The following is a 23,756-nucleotide window of genomic DNA, read 5'->3' as shown; positions in this document are numbered from 1 at the left end:
TAGCAAAGGGTCTGAATACTTATGTAAATAAGGTATTTCTGTTTTTAACAAATTGCAAACATTTCTAAAAACCTGTTTTCACTTTGTCGGTATGGAGTATTGTGTGAGGAGGAAAAACAATTAATTCCAGTTCAGAATGATGCTGTAATGTAACAAAATGTGGAAAAAGTCAAGTGGTCTGAATACTTCCCGAATGCACTGTATATTTACAAAAACAATATATGGGGGATTGGAAATTATGCAGACAATTACACTGATAGAAACCACAATATATCTGCAATATTAAATCTACCCCTCCTCCCAAATAATAAATAATGTCAGGTTGGTATAAGGGATCCGGAGGCAGGGCAGGAATGCCTAATAGGGTTTTTTATTTCCCAAATTACAGCGTGCTGTATAAAGGCACCGGGATGAAGACCAAACAAACACGTATTTATTTATTTTATTTATTTTTATTTCACCTTTATTTAACCAGGTAGGCTAGTTGAGAACAAGATCTCATTTACAACGGCGACCTGGCCAAGATAAAGCAAAGCAGCACGACACAAACAACAACACAGTGTTACACATGGAATAAACAAACTTACAGTCAATAACACAATAGAACTAAAAGAAAGTCTATATACTGTACAGTGTGTGCTAATGGCGTGAGGAGGTAAGGAAATAAATAGGCCATAGTAGTGGAGTAATTGCAATTTAACAAATTAACACTGGAGTAATAGATGAGCAGATGGTGATGTGCAAGTAGAAATACTAGTGGGCAAAAGAGCAGAAAAGTAAATAAAAACAATATGGGGATGAGGTAGATATATTGGGTGGGCTATTTACAGATGGGCTATGTTCAGCTGCAGCAATCGGTTAACTGCTCAGATAGCTGATGTTTAAAGTTAGTGAGGGAAATATAAGACTCCAGCTTCAGCGATTCATTCCAGTCATTGGCAGCAGAGAACTGGAAGGAAAGGCGGCCAAATGAGGTGTTGGCTTTGGGGATGACCAGTGAGATATACCTGCTGGAGCATGTGCTACTGTTATCGTGACCAGTGAGCTGAGATAAGGGGCTTTACATAGCAAAGACTTATAGATGACCTGGAGCCAGTGGGTCTGGCTACGAATATGTAGCGAGGGCCAGCTGACTAGAGCATACAGGTGGCAGTGGTGGGTGGTATAAGGTGATTTGGTGACAAAACGGCTGGCACTGTGATAGACTGCATCCAGTTTGCTGAGTAGAGTATTGGAAGCTATTTTGTAAAGGACATCGCCGAAGTCAAGGATCGGTAGGATAGTCAGTTTTACTAGGGTATGTTTGGCGGCGTGAATGAAGGAGGCTTTGTTGCGAAATAGGAAGCCGATTCGAGATTTAATTTTGGATTGGAGATGTTTAATATGAGTCTGGAAGGGCCCTATACAAGACACAGGGTAGAAACCCAAAAAGAGCGAGGAGTACCTCGAATAAATACACAATCACACAATGATTATCACACGGGACGAGACCCGTAATCATCTGCACAATACACGTGGTACGAAAGCCAAAACAACATAGCACAGGTAGTCACACGTCTAACGGACATTGGAACAATAATCGACAGGACAATGGTAAACAAAGGACACACTTATACAATTACTAATCAGTGGGAATAGGGACCAGGTGTGCAAAATGACAGTTCCGAGGGATCCGAGACAAATAATAATAATACAATACATTTGTTTAAACACAGAGGTGGGGGTGTTCGTTTATTTAAGATTTTTAATAAGATTTTAAATATATTTACCAATGTAGCACTACAAATAGCATTTTAAGCAAATAGGAGAATGGTTAAATTAGCATTATTTAGAGACCTCCCCCCAAACTGTGCGTCAACAGTTCCAATATTTGTGCACAATGTTTGGGTATCCATTGTATTCATTGTCACATTTAACAAGAAACATGCTTGTAAGAAGGGCCATTAACATAGTACCCATATGCTCAGGTTACTGTAATAATATTGTCCCGTCATTCACGTCGCATGCCGAAGTCTTCCTTATCATTGTTTCAACTTACATCAGAGTGGAGTTGGAGTTTGGACACCACGTGGTGTTATAATAAAGGGATTGGAATTTCTCTCAGAGCAGGAGCGCTATTACGGACATATTTGGGACATTGTTATGTTAAGAGAAACATAGGCTTTGTGTATGGTTTCCTATTTCAAGTTATTTATCACTTGTTTTTATATCATTATTTAATAATGATAGCAATTTAACAAGATATTATATATATATATATATATATATATACTGGTTTTCTGTTAGTTTTTTAATAGTTAGTTAGTTAGACTAAGATATTTTTCACCCTGCATTTTGACGTTCGTTTAACATTTAAAACGTTTTAATTAAGTTCTTGCGTATTAGCCTACACTGCGTTCTCATTTTGAATAATACATATTTGTTTAAGTTGCAGTTTCTGCGTAGACTAAACTAACAGTGCGCACAGGTACCCAAGGGCAGGTAACAGAAAAATTGTCTCAATATGGGCGACAACCCTGACTTTGATGAGGAAGAAATTAAAGAAGAGAAAAATTGTCTGGATCTGGGAAAAACGAACCCTTCCAAATCCGTGTACTTGGAGGAACATATCGAATGCACGAGCATCCCGAATGTGAACAAAGACAATACAACTACTACGCATGTATACAAAAGGAGATGGGTGATGGTGTTACTTTTCAGCTCTTATTCCCTGTGCAACGCATTTCAATGGATCCAATACGGAATAATTAACAATATTTTTATGAAATTCTACAATGTGGACTCTTTTGCCATCGACTGGATGTCAATGATCTATATGCTGACCTATATTCCCTTTATATGGCCTGTATCCTGGCTTTTGGACAAAAAGGGACTGCGGCTCATAGCACTGTTGGCCACCGCCATTAATTGTCTTGGGACATGGATCAAGGTGGCCAGCGTCAAGCAAAACCTATTTTGGGTGACCATGCTCGGACAATTCGCAGGCTCCCTATCACAGGTCTTCATCCTTGGGATGCCTTCCCGCCTAGCATCGGTTTGGTTTGGCTCTGAAGAGGTGTCCACCGCCTGTTCCATCGGCGTATTTGGGAATCAGGTCAGTTTATTCCACACCACACAAAGGTACCCTATTAAGTAAAATCTGTGGCGATTTATGATTAATTATTTTGATTGTAATTCGCAACAGATATTGATTTGCTGATCCAAAGAAAGAGTGCCCATAACATAAACGGCATTGCCGTTTAGAGAGATATTACGCATTACGCACATGGGTAACCCGATTACTATATGTGATGTTTTCAGAAAGGTTGGTCTTGGACAGTTTATTTATCTGACGTTTATAGATTTGAGATCTTAGATAGTTAAAATGACATAGGTCGACAGTATGGCATGACCAATGGCTATCAAGAGATTATTCTTACTTATTGTGGTATTTTAGATTCAGAAGTTGTTTTGATGATACATTGATAATGGTTAAAGAAGTTAGGATTTAGCCTACAGCAATTCATATGCATTCAGAAATGGAGATACTGTAGTTCTGAAATGGACACCTTTTGGTGAGGATGCATCCTCTTTTAATAAAGATCTGACACAGTGGTCAACATCTGAAAGTGAGTATGTACAACCTCTCTTACTGGACGAGATTTCTCTTCTTTTCTCCCTCAAAATTCCCCATTATTAATCTATTTAGGCATTGGGTAGTCGACCCCTAAATGCAATAGGTAATGTGTATGATTATACTACTGCAATACGCCTGTATTCAGTATCCAGCTATGTTGAAGCCAAGCCACGAATTGGAGGCCAGTTGGGATTTACAATGTTGGGATTTATTATAATCCCTAATAATCAATTTATGTTGAGGCACATCGATTCTAATCCCTAATAATCAATTTATTAAAAATAATGGTCATAATTCCTCTGAGCATGGGGTTGAGCAATTAATAAACAAACCGGGACACGTGTCTGAGTGATTGTCCTCCATTTATCAGCCCTTGGATGCACAATTTCCACACCACTGATATAGCCCAAGGAAAATATACACTGCTCAAAAAAATAAAGGGAACACTTAAACAACACAATGTAACTCCAAGTCAATCACACTTCTGTCAAATCAAACTGTCCACTTAGGAAGCAACACTGATTGACAATACATTTCACATGCTGTTGTGCAAATGGAATAGACAACAGGTGGAAATTATAGGCAATTAGCAAGACACCCCCAATAAAGGAGTGGTTCTGCAGGTGGGGACCACAGACCACTTCTCAGTTCCTATGCTTCCTGGCTGATGTTTTGGTCACTTTTGAATGCTGGCGGTGCTTTCACTCTAGTGGTAGCATGAGATGGAGTCTACAACCCACACAAGTGGCTCAGGTAGTGCAGCTCATCCAGGATGGCACATCAATGCGAGCTGTGGCAAGAAGGTTTGCTGTGTCTGTCAGCGTAGTGTCCAGAGCATGGAGGCGCTAACAGGAGACAGGCCAGTACATCAGGAGACGTGGAGGAGGCCGTAGGAGAGCAACAACCCAGCAGCAGGACCGCTACCTCCGCCTTTGTGCAAGGAGGAGCAGGAGAAGCACTGCCAGAGCCCTGCAAAATGACCTCCAGCAGGCCACAAATGTGCATGTGTCTGTTCAAACGGTCAGAAACAGACTCCATGAGGGTGGTATGAGGGCCCGACGTCCACAGGTGGGGGTTGTGCTTACAGCCCAACACCGTGCAGGACGTTTGGCATTTGCCAGAGAACACCAAGATTGGCAAATTCGCCACTGGCGCCCTGTGCTCTTCACAGATGAAAGCAGGTTCACACTGAGCACGTGACAGACGTGACAGAGTCTGGAGACGCCGTGGAGAACGTTCTGCTGCCTGCAACATCCTCCAGCATGACCGGTTTGGCGGTGGGTCAGTCATGGTGTGGGGTGGCATTTCTTTGGGGGGCCGCACAGCCCTCCATGTGCTCGCCAGAGGTAACCTGACTGCCATTAGGTACCGAGATGAGATTCGCAGACCCCTTGTGAGACCATATGCTGGTGCGGTTGGCCCTGGGTTCCTCCTAATGCAAGACAATGCTAGACCTCATGTGGCTGGAGTGTGTCAGCAGTTCCTGCAAGAGGAAGGCATTGATGCTATGGACTGGCTTGCCCGTTCCCCAGACCTGAATCCAATTGAGCACATCTGGGACATCATGTCTCGCTCCATCCACCAACGCCACGTTGCACCACAGACTGTCCAGGAGTTGGCGGATGCTTTAGTCCAGGTCTGGGAGGAGATCCCTCAGGAGACCATCCGCCACCTCATCAGGAGCATGCCCAGGCGTTGTAGGGAGGTCATACAGGCACGTGGAGGCCACACACACTACTGAGCCTCATTTTGACTTGTTTTAAGGACATTACATCAAAGTTGGATCAGGCTGTAGTGTGGTTTTCCACTTTAATTTTGAGTGTGACTCCAAATCCAGACCTCCATGGGTTGATAAATTGGATTTCCATTGATTATTTTTGTGTGATTTTGTTGTCAGCACATTCAACTATGTAAAGAAAAAAGTATTTAATAAGATTATTTCTTTCATTCAGATCTAGGATGTGTTGTTTAAGTGTTCCCTTTATTTTTTTGAGCAGTATATTTAGAGATCCGATTTAGTGCGATTTGATGAGATGCGCTGCATAGTATTCTCGTTTAGAGCTTGATATTGCTGGTCCTTTTATAGATTCATTAATCGAGCCGTATAGTGAGTTACATGCATAGTGACAAGCATGTCCTAAAATCTGAATTGAGATGATTTTCATTGGCGGTTTCACATGGCAGGGAGGAGCACTGCTCCTACAAAGTAGATTTCCAATTTGCAAGCAATCACAGTTTTGGTCAGCCTCTTTGCTGGATTACCTCCTTTCAGAGCTCACTTTTGTATGGAATCATTTTTATTTTCTTTCTGACTAGCCTACTTTGTTATGACTAAAGTAGCCCTTTGTGATTAAGTGTTTGAGTTCATGAAAATGAAATACTGAACATGCTGTTTGAGCTTAGTTACTTAGCCAGTAAAGCTTTGCGCTCGGATTAACATGTTTGAAGTATTTTTTGAGGTGTGTGTGTGTGTGTGTAGTGCATTGAGCAGGATGATACGTTTTTTCTCCTGGAAAGTCAACTCTACATCTCGCCAACCCCCTCCTTTCCAACCTATGCAAAAAGACTCCTTGGGATGTAGCCTTTTCTGTAAGGATGATCTCTTTGAATATGTACACTTAGTACAAAAAACTCCACTCTCAAATTTGAAATGTATTCAGACTGAAACTGAAATTAGAGGCTATACCCTAATGCTAACATGAATATTGCAACATACACATACGAAACTCAAACCACAGGAACATGTAATTTCTTCTCAAATTGCAGCATGTTTCAATATGCCATCACAATAGCCTAACAATCAAATATACAACACTGAGCATCTCTATAGCTGAATGATGCACAAGCATTTTCAGAAGGATTTCTGTTATGTTTCTAATATAACTCGATGGACCTTCCAGGATTGGCGAGGTTTCGTGAGAAAGCTGTCACTACAGTAATTTATGGAAATGAAAGAAAAACAGATGAAAAAAACAGAAAAATATAAAGACATGTAAGGAGGAAATTACGTGGTACAATTCCGCGATCTTTTGCTAGTACGGTGTATGCATCTGTACAGTAGGCTACACTTAATCACGCACTTAATGCATTGATCAAAGTATGCTAAATCATCCAGGGGCGGAAATCTCGGGGGGGACGGGGGGGACACGACCCCCCCATCCTGGGAAAAATATGATTTCCCCCCCCCAATATATCACTGAAACATAACTATGTAATTTAAATAATATAAATAATACGCAATGAAAGCAATTGTGCTGATTATAGACACTTAATAGCGCGTTTTGAAGTTTAAAAAGATTGCAACCCCCCCACCCTTTGCCTCACAATGGTTTGATCCACTGCCAGTTCCTTAGCTTGCTACGTAACTGACGTGAGGTTAATCCAGTCAATCTCGCACACACACTAGCTGAATATGCAGAGCTAGCGCGCAAATATTAACTATTAAGCTAGCTAGTACCTATTCCATTTATGTGGCGTCGTCAAAGATGGAATCAGCATGCAGATGATGTAAATTAGTGCTTCAAAGTCCCTGTGATAAGGTTAGCAATAAACTGAAATCCAAACTGAACAGAACTACACTCTCTTCTACCATTGTCTTAAATATATTTAATGGTCTCGTTGCAAAAGCTAAATTGTCGCAAGTGAACTTTTATTTATTTATTTTATTTCACCTTTATTTAACCCGGGTAGCAAAGATTATAGCAAACACCACTGAAACTGAATTGGTGCTCGCTAGCTTTGCAAATTCAGCTATTGTTGTAAGCCAGCCAATATGAAACAAACTATTAAAATTACAAAAGGTTGCAGCATATGTTGTGTAAATGGTGAACTCATACAGCTGTCAACTCTTGTCATTTTAATCCGTTTCACATTTGCCAGCTACCTTTTAGATCGAAGCCCAAATAGAATGATTGAAGATGATAGAAGCCCATCTCCTACTGTAAATAACCTACACACTGTGTGTGTAGCCAGCCAGCCAGCCAGGTAGAAAAATGGCAGAAAAATAAAAGACGGACATCAGAGTATTTTTCAATACACCAAAACGCATAGTAAGAACCCTAGTAGCCTAATATCTCAAAGACTAGTTGATAAAATGTTCATAAGAAAGAAATGAAATTCTAATGGAAATGTTTCACAATGATGTCATTAGGCAGAGCAGGCAACAGATGGCACACAGACAGCAGAGTTGGGGACAGATATGCAGGGACAGACTGGCAGAGACAGGGAGTCTCAGGTAAGTTTGTTGAGTCTTTGTTTGGCAACATTATGAAAGGTTCTCAATTTTTTTGACTTGTAAAATAGGAACATAATTGGAAAATGCCGGAGGAAACACCGTACAACTGATGACCGCAGTCAGCTTGCAAGCACCCAGCCCGCCACAGATGGGACAAGAACATCCCGGCCAGCCAAACCCTCCCCTAACCCGGACGACGCTGGGTAAATTTTGCGCCTCCTCATGGATCTCCCGGTCACGACACAGGCTGGGATCGGACCTCAAGCGCTGCAATGCAGTGCCTTAGACTACCCCTCTTACTGTGTATATGGAAATCCACTCAAATATTTTATGAAATAAATACTTTTTGATCAAATCGAAATATAGGCTTAGACTTATATTAATTTGATGTAATAAATATGTCAATGGCTAGATATCGAAATAGACTTGATGATATCGAAATACACTTTGCAAAATAAGACAGAAATATTTCCAAATATTCAAATTCGAAGTCCTATTTCAAATGGAAGAAAGGAAAAAAATGTCTTAAGCTTAATGGTAGCATTACTTTAAGAACAATCTTTAAATGGCCTATTTGGAATGCATTTGTAGTTTTGGTTTGAGTTTACATAAAGAGGACGGTGTTAGTCGGGCTTGCTTTGTTCATTCCTGGTCCATTAAATGTTTGCAATCAGCAGAGGTGTAGGACTTCGGGACCTGGGAAACACTCTTCATGCACTTTGATACCGGTGACTTTTTCGTAGAAGGTTAGGGGAATTTATGCAGCAGGTTAGGAGAATTCACATAGTAGGTTCGGAGAATTCATGTAGCAGGTTAGGAGAATTCACGTAACAGGTTAAGAGGTTAAGGTTAGGAAAAGGGTTAGGGTTAGGGTTAGCAACAGTGGTGGGTCGGTGACATTTAAGATGAGGGAGGACAATATTATTTAAAAAAGTTATGAGCATAGCCTTATTTCTATTACGCACATTGGATGACTGTCATTCATATTCCATTCACCCACTTCAATGTAACAGCGACAGGTTTAGGCTACTACATGATACTCAAATTTTGCCTATACCCATTATGAGGTTGCTACAACCTAGCCTATGAATGAAAACTTACAACATATGTGCACAGGTTGAGAGAAAAGGTGACAGATAGTGACACATTCAATATCGCCTTGCATACTCTTGCCTGTATCTAGCTGATCTAGGGTGTGATCATTAGTCCTAGTCCAACAGTTGCAAACAAGAGTTTCTATTAGACAAATTCAGGTGTGTTAATGCCTGTTTGCTTCCATTTAAGAAAAGTTTTTCAACAGAATGAATACACCCCTGATCACACGCAAACACAGTTCACATTCATAGCGGCGACATACAAACCGCATGATCACTTGCTCGCATAATTCCTTCTCGCATCTACGTGCTCTTCTCCTCTCACCTTTTCGCTTCGCTTGTAGACTTCAGTGCACAACACATCAGCTTTCTGTGACCAGGCTAAAAAAACTTTCCAAGCCAAACCTTCATATCATAACCGCTACACACAGCCTACATCATTGTCACCAACATAGCTAGTAGAACTAACGAGTTAGTAAACCAGCTACAATCATGCAGTACAGTGTACAGTCAACAAGCAGTTTAGCAGTTACACCGGCGGGCCCCAATGGCAATAAATGAATAAAATCAAAAGCTTGCCTTGACTTGGAAAAGTTCCAGTGTTAGATAGCCATAGCCAGCTAGCTAACATTGCATCCCTCTCTTTGAGCTGGGTGTTTGAGTAGGCTAAACTAGCTAACTGCATTCTTGTGGCAGGTAGCCTAGCGGTTAGAGTGTTGAGCCAGTAACTGAAAAATTGCTGGTTCAAATCCCAGAGCTGACAAGGTGAAAACATCTGTCAATGTGCCCTTGAGCAAGGTACTTAACCATAATTGCTCCAGTCAGTGTCACGTCCTGACCAGTAAAGGGGTTATTTGTATTTGCAGTTTGGTCAGGACGTGGCAGGGGGGTGTTTGTTTTATGTGGTTCGGGGTTTGTTGATATATGTGTTTATGTAGAGGGGTGTTTGTTTAGAGTATTCCGGGGTTTTGGTTATGTTCTATGTTGTGTATTTCTATGCTCTATCTATGTTGTGTATTTCTTTGTGTTGGCCTGGTATGGCTCTCAATCAGGAACAGCTGTACATCGTTGTTGGTGATTGAGAGTCATACTTAGGTAGCCCTGTTTTCACCTGTCCCTTGTGGGAAGTTGTTGTTGCATAGCTGTGTGTGTAGCCTGCAATACTGTTCATTCGATCGTTTTCTTGTTTTGTTTCGTATGTGTTCAAATAAAGTTAAGATGAGCACTCACCCCGCTGCGCCTTGGTCCATTACGTACGATGACCGTTACAGTCCGTCTCTCTGGATAAGAGTGTCTGCTAAATTACTGAAATGTAATTAGCTAGTTAAGTAAAAGAATATACAACTAAATATAGCTCTCTCTCGCGTCGCAACACAATTTTAAGAAATTAATTTGTTCAAAACTGTTAAACTATTGTCTTTCTCTTTGAGTCAACTACTCACCACATTTTATGCACTGCAGTGTTAGCTAGCTGTAGCGTATGCTTTCAGTACTAGATTAATTGTCTGATCCTTTGATTGGGGGACATGTCAGTTCATGCTGCAAGAGCTCTGATAGGTTGGAGGACGTCCTCCAGATGTTGTCATACTTACTGTGTAAGTCTATGGAAGGGAGTGAGAACCAAGAGCCTCCTAGGTTTTGTATTGAAGTCAATGTACTCAGAGGAGGACGGAAACTAGTTGTCCTCCGGCTACACCATGGTGCTACCCTACAGAGTGCTGCCGAGGCTACTGTAGACCTTCATTGCAAAACAGTGTGTTTAGTGCTCCCAAGTGGCGCAGCGGTCTAAGGTCCTGCATGCCAGTGTTAGAGGCATCACTACAGACCCTGGTTCGATCCCGGGCTTTATCACAACCGGCCGTGATTGAGAGTCCCATAGGGTGGCACACAATTGGCCCAGCGTCGTCTGGGTTAGGGGAGGGTTTGGCCGGGGTAGGCCGTCATTGTAAAATAAGAATCTGTTCTTAACTGAAATTTTTTTTTGAATCAATTATTTGGTGACATGACTATTTTTAGTATAGTTTTACATAAAAAGGATAACTTTTTTAATGTTTCACTGTTTTTATTTTTATGAAATTCACTGAGTAGGATGGTCCTCCCCTTCCTCCTCTGAAGAGCATCCACTGGTTAGCAAAAATACTCTCCTAACCTGCTAAGAAAATCACTTTGTATTGAGGTGGAGTGAAAAAAGTGTGTCCCTGTAGGACATAGCAGAGACTGTAGGGGCAGTATACCATTGTAATTTTCCACTGTGCTCCATCCCATGTTGATGCTTCCCACAGTTGTGTCAAGTTAGCTGGATGTCCTTCGGGTGGTGGACCATTCTTGATACACACGGGAAACTGTGCATGAAAAACACACTAGCGTTGCAGTTCTTGACACAAACCGGTGCACCTGTCACCTACTACCATACCCTGTTCAAAGTTACTTACATCTTTTGTCTTGCAGAAACACCCTCTGAATGGCATACACATAGTCCATGTCTCAATTATCTCAAGGCTTAAAAATCCTTATTTGACCTGTCTCCTCCCCTTCATCTACATTGATTGAAGTGGATTTAACAAGTGACATCAATAAGGGATCATAGCTTTCACCTGGATTTACCAGGTCAGTCTATGTCATGGAAAGAGCAGGTGTTCTTAATTTTTTTCAATGATTAGTATATACCCCACATTAAGCAGAACTTGTTGTTTTATTATATGATTTTTTCCCCCTGAGATATTAGTTATTACATGTTAATTACATGTCATTTAGTGTGGGTAAAGTTTTTTTTTGCTGTTCTAGGACAGTCATTTATTCTCATCTTCTTTGTGGTGAAGTTATTCTGCCTCTGAGGTAGTCATATATTTAATGTGATATCCAATGCTTCACTGTGGCGTCTGAGACTGAGACATAAAGAACATACGGCATGGCAATGCTACAGGTATGAGCCCTAGTGGAATTCTGCCTCTTTAGGATCATGTTGTGTGAATTTTGCCATTATTTATGTAACCCATTGACTGTAACCCACAGAATGTGGACCCTTCCAACCTAAAGTCACTTTGAAGGAGAGTAATTTCAGAAGTTACCTCAAGACCTTTTGAGACATTTTGAGTTGGATAGTTCCTGTGAAGTTGCCTGTACTTAATATGCACTCAAACGATCATATTTTGTCACTGGAACATGATGTAGGCCAAGTTTGTTTTTCTGTATCTCTATATCTGATTTGAAATGATGTAGCTTGTGAAATACCTGTCTCCTGGGTTATTCCACCACAGCCATGGTTGGGTTGAATAGGTTTTAGGAGGACCATATCACTGGCATATCCGTTTTACCCACCTCTATCTGTATTTCTCAAAGTGCTGTGCAGAATATACAAAGCGGGGGCAAAGGGGGGATCATGCTTTTAACTGGCGCTCTGACTCTCAGCGCATTTCTTGTCTGTGAACATCCTGCGAACATGTTGGTTCTGCTTTTGTTGTCAAGGTTTCATGGTTGAATTTATTATGCTTATTCTTTGCTAATTCTGTCAGTACATGCTCTACCATTTGAGGTCAGGACACCAGGGAGTCATTGGCTGATAATAACCCAGATTGAAAATAAACTGGCTGAGGTGTGAGTTTATGCCCTGTCGAGTTGGTCTGCCTGGTAATGCTCAAGACAGATGATGTAATGTGATCTGGCATTAGAAGACCCTATAGAAGAGGCCTCTGCCCCAATTACTATGACTCTGACCTCACTGAGAGTCGTAGCTATTGGGGCAGAGGCTTCTTCTATAGGATATCATAAAAAGGTCATATGAGTAGCAGTTGCGTCTTTTTTATTAGGTCTAAAGTAGAATATTTGGTTCCTGTGTGCTTATTCACCACGGTTGAGTTGGTAGTATTGTATTGTCATTTGTTGTCTACTGAATTTTAACACCTCTTTAAATGTGTACATGTTACTGCAGCAAAACTTCACCATGGGGGCAATAAAGTCAGCAAAGTAAAGATAGGGCAGGTCACATAGTACAGTAAAAACATAAAAGGTCTAGTGTAAGTGCACTGTGAGTTTCACATGGTCAAGAATGTGGTTAGAAGTTTGCATCATCTCCAATGTTGTTCAAGTTTAAATCCCTGACGTTTGAGCTTGACTCAAGTATGGTTTGAGTGTGACGCAAGGGCGGATTGGCAGAAGCCAGATGGGCTGGATAATATTTTTGTAGTGTGGGCTGGTCGAAATGTACACACACAAAAATTATTGTTATAAAAATACCCCCCCCCCCAAAAAGGGAAATGGCCGGCGGCCCATGGGCCTGTTAAGATATATACACTGCTCAAAAAAATAAAGGGGTGACCACTTCTCAGTTCCTATGCTTCCTGGCTGATGTTTTGGTCACTTTTGAATGCTGGCGGTGCTTTCACTCTAGTGGTAGCATGAGACGGAGTCTACAACCCACACAAGTGGCTCAGGTAGTGCAGCTCATCCAGGATGGCACATCAATGCGAGCTGTGGCAAGAAGGTTTGCTGTGTCTGTCAGCGTAGTGTCCAGAGCATGGAGGCGCTACCAGGAGACAGGCCAGTACATCAGAAGACATGGAGGAGGCCGTAGGAGGGCAACAACCCAGCAGCAGGACCGCTACCTCCGCCTTTGTGCAAGGAGGAGCAGGAGGAGCACTGCCAGAGCCCTGCAAAATGACCTCCAGCAGGCCACAAATGTGCATGTGTCTGCTCAAACGGTCAGAAACAGACTCCATGAGGGTGGTATGAGGGCCTGACGTCCACATGTGGGGGTTGTGCTTACAGCCCAACACCGAGCAGGACGTTTGGCATTTGCCAGAGAACACCAAGATTGGCAAATTCGCCACTGGCGCTCTGTGCTCTTCACAGATGAAAGCAGATTCACACTGAGCACATGTGACAGACGTGACAGAGTCTGGAGACACCGTGGAGAACGTTCTGATGCCTGCAACATCCTCCAGCATGACCGGTTTGGCGGTGGGTCAGTCATGGTGTGGGGTGGCATTTCTTTGGGGGGCCGCACAGCCCTCCATGTGCTCGCCAGAGGTAGCCTGACTGCCATTAGGTACCGAGATGAGATCCTCAGACCCCTTGTGAGACCATATGCTGGTGCGGTTGGCCCTGGGTTCCTCCTAATGCAAGACAATGCTAGACCTCATGTGGCTGGAGTGTGTCAGCAGTTCCTGCAAGAGGAAGGCATTGATGCTATAGACTGGCCCGCCCGTTCCCCAGACCTGAATCCAATTGAGCACATCTGGGACATCATGTCTCGCTCCATCCACCAACGCCATGTTGCACCACAGACTGTCCAGGAGTTGGCGGATGCTTTAGTCCAGGTCTGGGAGGAGATCCCTCAGGAGACCATCCGCCACCTCATCAGGAGCATGCCCAGGCGTTGTAGGGAGGTCATACAGGCACATGGAGGCCACACACACTACTGAGCCTCATTTTGACTTGTTTTAAGGACATTACATCAAAATTGGATCAGCCTGTAGTGTGGTTTTCCACTTTCATTTTGAGTGTGACTCCAAATCCAGACCTCCATGGGTTGATAAATTGGATTTCCATTGATTATTTTTGTGTGATTTTGTTGTCAGCACATTCAACTATGTAAAGAAAAAAGTATTTAATAAGATTATTTCATTCATTCAGATCTAAGATGTGTTATTTTAGTGTTCCCTTTATTTTTTTGAGCAGTGTATTTGTAAAATATTTTTGAATCATTTTTCTGTTATACTAATCTGTAATGAGCTGATCAGCGTTCTGATTGTACAACATTTCAAAATGCAATTGCGGGAAAAACTGCTTTGGAAACTTTGTCCCCTTGTCCCTGTCGAAGAGAGGGGGGTCTCAGCTTTCTGTAGTTATAATTTGTATTTATCAACTCTTGAGCTGGTGGCGCGCACAGCGATGTGGGCTGGTGTGAATAAAATGCCAGGGCTGAATTCTGGGCAGGGGGGCAATAAATCTGGGTCACAAAACATTTGTGTGAGTTCATGAGATCCATTCCTGTTAACATCGACGGGGCTGAAGAGGAGCGGGTCGAGAGTTTCAAGTTCCTTGGTGTCCACATCACTAACGAACTATCAGGGTCCAAACACACCAAGACAGTTGTGAAGAGGGCACGACCACCTTTTCCCCCTCAGGAGACTGAAAAGATTTGGCATGGGTGCCCAGATCCTCAAAAAGTTCTACAGCTGCACCATTGAGAGCATCCTGACCGGTTGCATCAAAGGAAGGCCCCAAAAATTGTCAAAGACTCCAGTCACCCAAGTCATAGACTGTTCTCTCTGCTACCGCACAGCAAGCGGCACCGGAGCGCCAAGTCTAGGACCAAAAGGCTCCTTAACAGCTTCTACCCCCAATCCATAAGACTGCTGAACAGCTAATCAAATGACCACCAGGACTGTTTACATGTACATTTGTTTTTACACTGCTGAGGAATGTATCAAACAATATACCAGTTAAAGGTCAATGGTGTCAACCTGTTGGCCATGGTGGGCAGGCTCTAGGTATGATGTTGATCTCCACTGAAATATTCTACAGTAGACAGTGTTAATGCAGTTGGTTTGTAACTTGATTGCTGCAACGTCTTTCTTTTTCTGACTCATCATCCACCATCGTTATGACTGCTCAAACTGTCAAGGACAGACAGGTCGTTATTTTTCGCCAATGTTTTGTCGAGTCGTGGTGAGTACATTTTTGCATGTGTGTGTGTCAAGAAGTAGTGCGGCAGGGTCGTGTTTCGGGGGACACATGGCTCTCGACCTTCGCCTCTCCCGAGTCCGTACAGGAGTTGCAGCGATGGGACAAGACTGTAACTACCAATTGGATATCACAAAAAAGTAAATTCACTTATATTATATATAAAAAAAAGAAATACAAATACATTTACCTGTGGGCCGGATTTGGCCCGCTGCCCACCTATTGGGGAACCTTGCACTAGAACTATCTCTCAGCACATTCTAAGTTGCTTTGACAATTCTTGTGGTCTTGCAGATACAGCATCTGTAGGTGGCCTAGAATACCTTTTGGCCCTCGGTACTCTTGGGGAAAGCTTTGGATATGGATAGTGTTGACCAGCCTGAAGCCCCTGTCATCATTCATGGGAAGTATAATGGTCTGACACATTCAGATGGATTGAATATCCTACTATGGAGTACCACACAAATGCCCTCCAAACTCTGAAGCCAAACAGTTAATTTTTCTTTCAATAGAGTCTCACGCAGTCAGAGCTTACTGTAAATACTTCCTACCGTTCATTGTTAAGCATGTTTATTGTTCTTTGACTCAGTCCCACCTTCAGTTCCTTCGCTTTTATGTAGATCAAAGGCCACTTTGTTTTGTTCTTAATATTAACAATGACCTATTTTTCGCATAGTTATTTTAACCTCTGGCTCTGATACCATTCCTACTGCTTTAAAGTTTGACATAATTTTAATTCAAACTAACGTTTCATGTAAAAGCTGATAGAATCAGGACTTCTATTTAAGTTATAATGCCCGAGCAGCCGGTGTTAGGAGGATATATTGGCACGGGTGTTGTTTATTCATACTATTTCATCCTTCCACAAGATGTAGTACCAACACAAATCTAGGGTTGCTAGAGACACGACCAGAGTCATTCAGTCTTTTTGTTCTGTTTCGTCATGCCTAAGAACAGCCCGTATGACAAAACATTTATTTTTACTGCTCTAATATGTTGGTAACCAGTTTATAATAGCAACAAGGCCCGTTGGGGGTTTGTGATATATTTCCAATATACCACGGCTAAAGGCTGTGTCCAGGCACTCCGCGCTGCGTCGTGCTAAGGACAGCCCTTAGCCGTGGTATATTGGCCATATACATCACCCCTTCGGGCCATCTTGCTTAAACATAGCGTGGAAATTGAATGGTATTTCAGAAGTTGTTTTGAAAAGGTTAGTTTGGGGAACATGTTAAAAGGTCCATTGTAATGCATTAAGATGGACTGGTACCAACCTTTTCTTTTAGAAAGTATGAAATCTATGAAAGTTATGTTCTTGAACCAAATGATGGAGATTGAACAAAGATCACATATTCTGTTGTAGGAATGCTGATCTTTAAAATGCTCCTGTGAGTCTGTTACTAAGCTATCCCTCAGGTAAGTTCATCAAAGTTATAGTGATGTAGTGGTAAACAACGTCAACACCAGTATTGACATTTTGTGCAGTGAATTCCCTTGAGGGTAGTTTCAGGGTAAGTGTCCCCAGCAACTACGAGGAAGCAGCATGCTGGGAGGGTGATGGGGAGATGTCACACTCTGGTCCTCCTTCGAGGAGCATGCCTCTGTCACCTCTTGACCTTGTCTCACTTTCACCTTTCCCCTAGAGTCATGGGACCTTGTCTGATGTCCTTTCTGTAATGTTGAGGCTCTAGGAAGATGAGGACATGGGCACATGTGGTATTCAAATTTGGAAGGTTTAGCAACCCTCAATGTCCAAAAACCACCACAATTGTTGCCAGACAGTGGGGAGAGGGGGAATATAGGCCAGTTGACAAGGGGTTGTGAAAGACGCAAAGACACTTTATCCTCATTTCTGGACTACCAAGAAATATGGCCCTGCCATTAAAATATGGCCCTGACATTAACTTTACGACTTGCCACACTCTTTTTTCTGTACTTTGTATGCACTCATGTCAACACCTAATCAAGCATGCGTTTCTGCCATAGCTGATTTATTTACTGTCACTCTAACAACTATCAAGCAGTATAGCCATATAGGACTGTTTAAACATTTCACGCTTTACCTAACGTTATAGTTTGTCTTTATGTTTCCGCTTAAAAGCATTGCTTTATATGTGTGTGGAGGTGTGATGGGAGGAGTCATTGACTGATCGTGTATTTTTGTCTCCCTCGCTTACAGTTGGGCATTGCCATTGGCTTCCTGGTGCCACCCATCCTCGTGCCAAATGTTGACGATATGGACGAGCTGGCATACCACATCAGCATCATGTTCTACATCACTGCTGGAATGGCCACCGTGATCTTCATCCTCGTAGTCTTCAGTAAGTCCTGAGGGAAAAGGCCATTCTAATACATACAGAATGGCCTATGGCTAACACACAGAGCTGGTTAGTAGTTACTCCTTCCTAAACTCATTCCCATTATAACATATAACTCTTTCAATCATTATGAGCCTTAGGTGTTGAATTCATTCTAATGCCAGTATGAGGTGTTGAATACATTACATTTTAATGTCAGTATTTCCTTTCCCCTGGCATTGTCTATGTATCAACAACTCATAATAAACTCTTGGTAGATGGCAAACGGAGCCACGGCCCCTAACCTTGTGACCTTGTTTCGACTTGTATCAGTGGAAGACTATTTTTAAACGGGGACACTGAGAGCTCTGCTGTGGAAGTTTGAATATGATTACATTGCAGCATTGCATCTCCGGGGCTCATCATTGGTCTGCAGTTCTGTAGTCCTGGATGTCTACTTGTTCCTGGCAGTCATGTTCTCCTGGCAGTGTTGGTGGATAGTTTAGCATTCTCAGGGATTAGTGCATATTGAGATGTGCTCTGAACAGACCAGTCAATGTCTCTTCATTCACTTGCTGTGGGGATACCACATGGCTGCAATCACTGTAATTGACCGTGGTTTGACGACCTCGTTGAACTGCCTTTGAAAGTATTTTTCTTTCAACACACAGACCAGGTCATCCCGCTTCTGTTTTGCGGCCTCCCATGTTTCGTTGAAGGAGTCACATTGGGCAAGTTTAGACATGGAACCTGGCCTTAGAAGAAGAACTGGAGCCATGGTGTGAGGCGTGGGCAAATAGAGGCCTGGCCAGCAACATTATTGCACTTAGGGGATAGGATGCATATTTTATTTATATCCTATCTTTGGGCTATAGTTATTGGATTTCTCAGTCAGATGAGGTTTGCTGCTGAGTGGTTGATCCCACCTCAAACTGCTACTATATATCCCTTGTGAATCTGTATTAAAAAATATATATTCTGAGAATGAAACTGATACACATTGTATGTTCAGTCTGTAAGTCTTTAAACAAACACGAACCTGTTTCTCAAAGGCCCTGAGATCAACCAATATTTGATGTCAGTTATTATCAATTGTGCCTTTATAAATGTGTGTTTAAACAAACAGACAATGTAGGTTGCAGTGTGCTGATGTGGTGGCTGTACTGTATGTGTCACTCATCTGTGGCTATGGCTGTGAGCTGGATGCTGTAAGATATCTGATTCCTATTGAAGCCCTCTGTTAGCTTGGTACTGTAAGATATCTGATGCTTATTGAAGCCCTCTGTTAGCTTGGTGCTGTAAGATATCTGATGCCTATTGAAGCCCTCTGTTAGCTTGGAGCTTGTAAGATAGCTGACGCTATATTGAAGCCCTCTGTTAGCTTGGTGCTTTTAGATATCTGACGCCTGTTGAAGACCTCTGTTAGCTTGGTGCTGTAAGATATCCAGGATTTGGAAGGTTACTTTCTAAATGTAATCAATTACAGTTACTTACAGAGAGAGAACAAGAGAATGCATGGGATGGCCATTGGCCAAGCTTTCACTATTTTGTTGCTATCACCTGTCCAAAATTGTAATCATTAAGGTAATTACCCAAACTCAGTTACATAATCGGATTACTTTCAATTACTTTTGGATTACTTTCCCCTTAAGAGGCATTAGAAGAAGACCAAAAGGATCCATCAAATGCATTTGGTGTGTCATCATAGTGGTCTCTGACTTGTGGTCAGACTCGCTCAGGTGGAACAAACTTAAATTTGTGTTATTTTTTTTTCTCCAATGGTACATTGAATGTCATTGAGAAAACAGAAAGGTGTCATAACGTATTTTTACATTTAAAAGTACTCTAAGAAGTAATCATCTAATTTTTCAAAAGTATCTGTAATCTGATTACAGTTACAGCTTTTTTGTAATCAGTTACTCCCCAACCCTGAAGATATCTGACGCCTTTATGAACTTCTGCCCCAGTGAGCTGATCTCTCCTCCCCTCCCTCTCAGACTGAACGTTGGAGCTGGCCTCTCCAGCGTGGCTATTGTTGACTGACTGACACATTCTGGAAAGCACCAGGGGCGTGGAGGAAGCAAACAGTTACTGGTGCATCTCATCTCTCCAACTCCTTATCTCCTCAGGCGAAGTCCCAGACATGCATCATCTCTCCTTCGTTCTCTCGTTCTCTCTCTCTCTCTGTCTCTCAGAGATAGGCCCTGTTTCTTGCCTTGTGTGTGCAGTACCACCCTGGCTGTAACTTTGGACCTTCCTATCCCACAGTCCCCCAGAGCTCTTTGACTGCCTGTGACTGCCTTGACTCCTACTGTGCTTATGTGTCTGTGTTGATTTATATGAGCACAGATGGTGGGATTTTAGCCACATGGGATGGCCATTGGCCAAGCTTGCACTATTCTGTTGCTATCATCAGATTATTTGGGTGACTGCTGCTTGTTTTTCTTAGGGGAACAGACAAGGAGGAGGATTGGCTTGTGGTTGGATCCATTTCAAACATTCTCTTTTAAAGGGCTCTGTCAGGCAGGAGCACAGTTGTGCAACTTCAGATTCTACATTATACTCTTTTCTAATATATTTTGGGTGTTTCTAGATAATGTATGAATGGTCCAGTGTCAGGGGAATTGCATACAAACCTCGACACTACAGTATATCAGAATATTTACATGATTTTTCTCGGTTCTCTATCTGTGTCCAACAGTGTTCCAAGAGAAGCCGGAAATCCCTCCCACCCTGGCTCAGGTCCAGGCCAGGAGCACCCCTCCAGAAGAGTACTCCTACATGGCCTCTATCCTGAGACTGCTGCGTAACCTACCCTTCATGCTCCTTGTCATCAGCTATGGTGGGTCCTACTCACCCTCAATCACTCTCAAACCACACCCATGTCTACCATCATGTTTGGACTCCTATTATTTGAGAAAACACAAAGAGCCAGGATACCTATGGCTGGTCAGATCAATAGAGGGTCATTATCAGTTTGTGCAGAGATATGTGAATATATCTCTCACTATGTTTTTGTATCCAGCGCGCTGTACATGTGTACATCTGAAGGTCTCTTGAAACAGTGAGGTTTGAGGATTTGAAGTTTACCATCAGATTCTTATGGTTGAAAGGTCACAGTCCTGTAGTTGATGATTAACTAATTGAAGGTGTAATGGTAGCGTTACCCGTCCATTAAAGTGTGATTACGTTTTTACAAAATTGTTGGCTGCTGCGGCTGTGTCATCTTAATATCAACGATGACTTAAATGCTAGACCTGGCCTTCACATTCCCCTGACCTCAACCAAATTGAGATGGTTTGGGATGAATCAGACCGCAGAGGAAAAGCAGCCAACAAGTGCTCAGCATATGTGGGAACTCCTTCAAGACCATTAGAAAAGCATTGCAGGGGAATCTGGTTGAGAGAATGCCAAGAGTGTGCAAAGCTGTCATCAAGTCAAAGGGTGGCTATTTGAAGAATCTCAAATATATTTTGATTTGTTTAACACTTTTTTGGTTACTACATGATTCCATAGTTTTGATGTCTTCACTAATATTCTAGAATGTAGAAAATAGTACAAATAAGAAACCCTTGAATGAGTAGGTATTCTAAAACTTTTGACAGGTTGTGTATTGTGTTTTTGTTCATTTTTACATTGTTTACCCTTTGATGTTGTCAACATCGGGTGTATGAGAGGCGAAGTCAGGTGCAGGAGAGAAGCAAAATGTAACCAAGCGCACTTTATTATAGTTCCAAAATACGAGAGCACTACATAAATAAAAATCCGCTCAAAACCACGGAACATACCAAAGTAAAGCGCATAAATCAAACACCACGAAAAACATGAAACAATTACACACAAAACATGATGGGAAACAGAGGGTTAAATACAAGTAGATTGATTGGGGAAATGATAACCAAGTGTGTATGGAAACAAGACAAAACAAATGGATAATAGAAAAATGGAGCGGCGATGGCTAGAAAGCCGGTGACGTCGATCGCCCAACGCCGCCTGAACAAGGAGAGGAGCCGACTTCGGCGGAAGTCATGACAGTACCCCCCCTTGACGCGTGGCTCCAGCGGCGCACTGACACTGGCCTTGAGGACGACCCGGAGGACGAGGCGCAGGGCGATCCGGCCGGCGACGGTGAAACTCCCGCAGCAGTTCAGGATCCAAAACATCTGCAACCGGAACCCAGCACCTCTCCTCCGGCCCATACCCCTCCCACTCCACGAGGTACTGAAGGCCCCCCACCCAATGCCTCGAATCCAGGATGGAACGAACGATATATGCCGGGGCCCCCTCGATGTCCAAAGGGGGCGGAGGGACCTCCCGCACCTTAGATTCCTGGAGTGGACCAGCCACCACCGGCCTGAGGAGAGACACATGGAACGAGGGGTTAATACGATAATCAGAGGGAAGCTGTAATCTATAACATACCTCGTTCACCCTCCTCAGGACTTTAAATGGCCCCACAAACCATGGACCCAGCTTCCGGCAGGGCAGGCGGAGGAGCAGGTTACGGGTCAAGAGCCAGACCCGGTCCCGGGTGCGAACATCGGGGTCTCACTGCGGTGACGGTCTGCGCTGGTTTTCTGGCAACGCGCGGCTCGCTGCAGATGGACACGGACAGCCTCCCATGTCTCCTCCACACGCCTAAAGAGGTTAGTGGAGGAGTGGAGGAGTGGCGAAGCGAGTTCTGTGCCATCTCGGCCCAGGGCACAAACACTGCCCACTCCCCCGGCTGGTCCTGGCAATATGACCGCAGAAACCTGCCCACATCCTGGTTGACTCTCTCTACCTGCCCATTACTCTTGGGGTGAAAACCTGAGGTAAGGCTAATCGAGACCCTCAGACGGTCCATGAACGCCTTCCAAACTCTCGACGTGAACTGGGGACCCCGATCCGACACTATATCCTCAGGCACCCCGTAGTGCCAGAAGACGTGTGTCAACAGGGCCTCCGCAGTCTGTAGGACCGTAGGGAGACCAGGCAGAGGGAGGAGACGACAGGACTTAGAAAAACGATCCACAACGACCAGGATCGTGGTATTTCCCTGTGAGGGAGGAAGATCCGTTAGGAAATCCACGGACAGATGTGACCAAGGTTGTTGTGGAATGGGTAAGGGATGTAGCTTACCTCTGGGCAGGTGTCTCGGAGCCTTACACTGGGCACACACCGAGCAGGAGGAGACATAAACCCTCACGTCCTTAGCCAAAGTGGGCCACCAGTACTTCCCAGTCAGACAGCGCACCGTCCGACCAATCCCCGGATGACCAGAGGAGGGAGATGTGTGGGCCCAAGAGACAGGTCACGGACAGCAGACGGAACATACCTACGCCCAACGGGACACTGGAGGGGTGCGGGCTCTGTACGCAACGCCTGCTCAATGTCCGCATCCAGATCCCACATGACTGGCGCTACCAGGCAGGAAGCCGGGAGTATGATCCATGGGTCGCTCCTCTGTGTCATACAGCCGGGACAGTGCGTCTGCCTTCTTATTCTGGGAACCTGGTCTGTAGGATAGGGTAAACACAAAACCGGTAAAGAACATGGCCCACCTTGCGTGATGAGGATTCAGTCTCCTCGCTGCCCGGATGTACTCTAGGTTGCGGTGGTCAGTCCAGATGGAAAAGAGTGTTTAGCCCCCTCAAGCCAATGTTTCCACGCTTTCAACGCTTTAACCACAGCCAACAACTCCCGGTCCTCCACATCATAGTTACGCTCCGCTGGGCTGAGCTTCTTCGAGAAGAAAGCACAGGAGCGGAGTTTCGGTGGCGTGCCCAAGTGCTGTGAAAGCACGGCTCCTATCCCAGCCTTGGACGCGTCCACCTCCACTATGAATGCCA

General features: G+C 43.4%; 1 protein-coding gene across 4 annotated transcripts in view; it reads left to right on the top strand.

Moving 5' to 3' along the window:
• The first annotated feature begins 2,096 nt into the window (after positions 1 to 2,096).
• flvcr2a (FLVCR choline and putative heme transporter 2a) overlaps positions 2,097 to 23,756 on the top strand; it is a 51,013-nt gene continuing 29,353 nt past the window's right edge. For all 4 annotated transcript variants that reach the window (XM_014182447.3, XM_014182463.3, XM_014182330.3 and 1 more), the window contains exons 1-3: positions 2,097 to 3,094; positions 17,808 to 17,949; positions 20,627 to 20,767. In XM_014182447.3, the coding sequence (XP_014037922.1) occupies positions 2,504 to 3,094; positions 17,808 to 17,949; positions 20,627 to 20,767 (874 nt within the window). In that variant the 5' untranslated portion in view covers positions 2,097 to 2,503. The remainder of the gene's footprint in view (positions 3,095 to 17,807; positions 17,950 to 20,626; positions 20,768 to 23,756) is intronic.

Source organism: Salmo salar, chromosome 01 (genome assembly GCF_965601325.2).
Source record: "Salmo salar chromosome 01, fSalSal1, whole genome shotgun sequence".
Classification (NCBI taxonomy): Eukaryota; Metazoa; Chordata; class Actinopteri; order Salmoniformes; family Salmonidae; genus Salmo; species Salmo salar.
This window is presented reverse-complemented; position numbering and strand designations above follow the sequence as displayed.